General features: G+C 45.9%; 1 protein-coding gene and 1 non-coding gene across 2 annotated transcripts in view; both read right to left on the reverse strand.

Moving 5' to 3' along the window:
- FAM91A1 (family with sequence similarity 91 member A1) overlaps positions 1–2,942 on the reverse strand; it is a 21,784-nt gene that overhangs the window by 16,189 nt on the left and 2,653 nt on the right. Inside the window, exons 4-7 of the mRNA XM_004697401.3 lie at positions 2,597–2,709; positions 2,089–2,204; positions 1,014–1,126; positions 374–460 (exon numbers count right to left, since the gene is read on the reverse strand). Coding sequence (XP_004697458.1) covers positions 374–460; positions 1,014–1,126; positions 2,089–2,204; positions 2,597–2,709 — 429 coding nt within the window. The remainder of the gene's footprint in view (positions 1–373; positions 461–1,013; positions 1,127–2,088; positions 2,205–2,596; positions 2,710–2,942) is intronic.
- LOC115868835 lies at positions 1,337–1,469 on the reverse strand. The gene has a single exon (XR_004045810.1). It is a non-coding gene; the product is annotated as a small nucleolar RNA SNORA31 (small nucleolar RNA).

Below are 2,942 nucleotides of genomic sequence, written 5' to 3' on the forward strand. Positions count from 1 at the left end.
GACCACCAGGGACACTGTTCCAGATTTAAAATAAGTGGGTAAAAACATCCAAGTGATCTTAGAGGGCTGTACCATGTAAAGCTGAAGGCTGCTTTAGAAAAACGTATTTTCAAAAGTTGCCAACAGACTAAGCTTCTGGTAAATCATTTCTTCGTGAGTCTATTGGATTATACAGTTAGATGAAGTAGACATCACTTTAACCTCATAAAATCCACTCACCTACGCAGTATGTTTAAGTCTAAACACCAAGTAGTAAAGTGGAGAATGGGGCAGGAATAAGCAGCAGAAGCCAAAAATCCAGCATATTCAATAGGAAGGTCTAACCGGTGCACCCCAACAAACTGGAGAACCCCGTACGGCGCGCCAGACTCACCTTCTCCAACTCTACCAGAAAGCTGTCCAGAGACTCATCTGAGAGCTTGCCAACCTCGAACATTGTGACGGCATGACTTTTCAGGTTCTGCAATAAAGAAAAAACACATATAAAATAAATACCCAAAATTTACCTTATACAAGTCTATCATTAAAGCTCTGTTTTCCCTCTATGATGTCAAGAATAACATCTCATACAAAACGTTATTTATATGATCCTTTCCAATATATTTAAACTTAAGGATGGTAAGAAGAGGGACCCGATCCTTCAAATGCCAAAAGTAACACTGATTAAATTTGACTACATACTATGACATGGAATGGGGGCACAATGGCTTAGTGCTGACGGCAAACCAAAGCAGCTCATTCATTCAAACCCTTCCCAGCCACTCCACAGCAGATTACGTGGCAGTCTATTTCCACAAAGAGTTCCGGCTGACCACCCTATGGGGCCATCCCACTCTGTCCTGTCCGGTCACCATGAGTGGCAGCGACAAGTCTGGTTTGGAAGGAATGTAAACCACAGTCGATTGCATTTTCAGCAATAAATCTAGTAACACCTCACACTCACACAAAGACAGAACAGGAATGAGTTGTCTTCATTGTAAGCAGGTTCATACTCAGAGAAGCATCTGACTTACTGGTGAGAGATTGCCCATCATTAAAAAGGCAGTCAGCGTCGAATCAAACAGAAAGGCGATGCGCTTGGTATATCCAGTGGACAGGCTCAGGCTGCATATGCTGGCAGTGTCAGCTGAAAGAAATGTCTCATTTCAAACCATGTAAACAGAGATCACTTTTGCTATCACTTACAGTGAGAAAGGACTTCATTTCAGCTTTAGTTGCCAACCAGAAAATGCATAATTAGGTATAAGCAACATTATAGCCAAAAGGCCAGCCTCTCCTACATGCATACTGTTTTGTTTTGAATCTTCATTTATTTATTTCATCATCTTTTTTTTTGCTATGTAATCCCTCATTCAATCTGGACCCGCCACAAAGGCAGACAGAAAGCACAGGGACTTTTTAATCTTTCGCATCCTAGTGCAAACCAGAAGAACAATGGTCAATTGTCTCGGGTCTATCATAGGATGCTCTCAGCGTGTTTTAAAAGCCAGTAATAAATTATGGCTTGATGGCTCAGATTAATAGGGCTGTCTCATCCAATGTCTTTAGGGAATAGAGCTCTTCCAGGAGTCTGTGTTACTCCCACCCCTTCGCCCCCACCCCCCAAAAGAAAGGCACCCCTGCCACCAGGCTTCGCCCCGCCAGCTGCTTCTCCACGAGAGCGTCCCCGACTCTTCCTCTGTGCTCCCCTGAGGAGCACAGCACTTCTTCCAACCTCGCTCGTTTAATGGCTAACCCCTGCCTAGGAAGAAGGTCCCATGTCCTAGCTGACTATGTACCACGATAAAGACGCACATCAAGCTTGGTAAATCACGGGGGCAGAGAAAAATAGGAAGACCCTCGACAAGTTGTAATGAATGGCAGCAACAAAGGGCTCCAACATAACTGGGCGAATGGCACAGGGTCACTGTTCGTTCTGTTGTACGTAGGGTGGGTGGCTAGGCCCTTAATGCAGACCCACCAGCATGCCACCGTGGTGAGGTACGCAGTGACTGCTATGCAACGAGCAAACCCTTCGACAAACCTACCCAGCAGCCGTCAGTCTGGAGAGCCTAAAGACGGCTCCAAGGAAGCAGCACGCCAGCTCACCTGGATCTTCCTGGCTGTTGGTGTCGGTGTCTGTGGCCGAGGAAGCGTCCTGGACGGGGCTCCTACTCTCCCCGCCATCCCAGGAGAGGAGCATTTTTTGTGGGTCGAAAGTCGTCCTATTAGTTGAAGCATACATCCACTTTAAAAGTTCTACAAACCATCTGATAAGAACCGTTTCTGACATAAACACTCAAATTAGGAGCAGTCACAGAAATCCCGCCTTTCATTCAAGCTGGAACTTGAGTAAGAGCCCACAAATCCCCCTCCACCCATTCACAGCAAGACCCAAGGGACGGGCTTCAGGTCATTAAGAGAAGCCATCAGCACTTTGTGCACAACAGTCTCTGGGGTTTTGTTCCTGGGAACGGGGCTCTCGGCTTTCATCACTCTGACAAGCTCCAGCACAGAAGAGGAAAGTAGCTGCCAGATGGGGAGAGGAAGGAGAGGCTTCTTAGGGTACTGGTTTCTAAAAGGACACATGCAAATCCACACTGAAAAAATGCATTACTTTAATCTGTTTACAGATGGAACATTCCGCCAGGATGAGTGAAGTTGATCCAAATTTATTACTTGCCCCTTCTTATGAGCAAAGCCCAACCGACAATACATTGAAACGGCATTCTGAAAGGAATATAAAGGAAATTAACACTTAAAGGAAAACAGGACATCAGAATATTGAGGGGTGATTCAACAGGCTATGCTTACAATGATCCTCAAACATTATCATCCCCTAACAAGAACCCCCTTTCAGGAGACCTGTTCGTCTCCTGCAATCTTCCATGATATAAGCAGTTCCCCAGCTAGGCAGGCGCCCACTCTTGAGCTGGCCTCGTTTCGCGCAGGTGTGCCTGTTA

Source organism: Echinops telfairi, unplaced genomic scaffold (assembly GCF_000313985.2).
Source record: "Echinops telfairi isolate 266 unplaced genomic scaffold, ASM31398v2 ScPeMD7_1;HRSCAF=3_0, whole genome shotgun sequence".
NCBI lineage: Eukaryota > Metazoa > Chordata > Mammalia > Afrosoricida > Tenrecidae > Echinops > Echinops telfairi.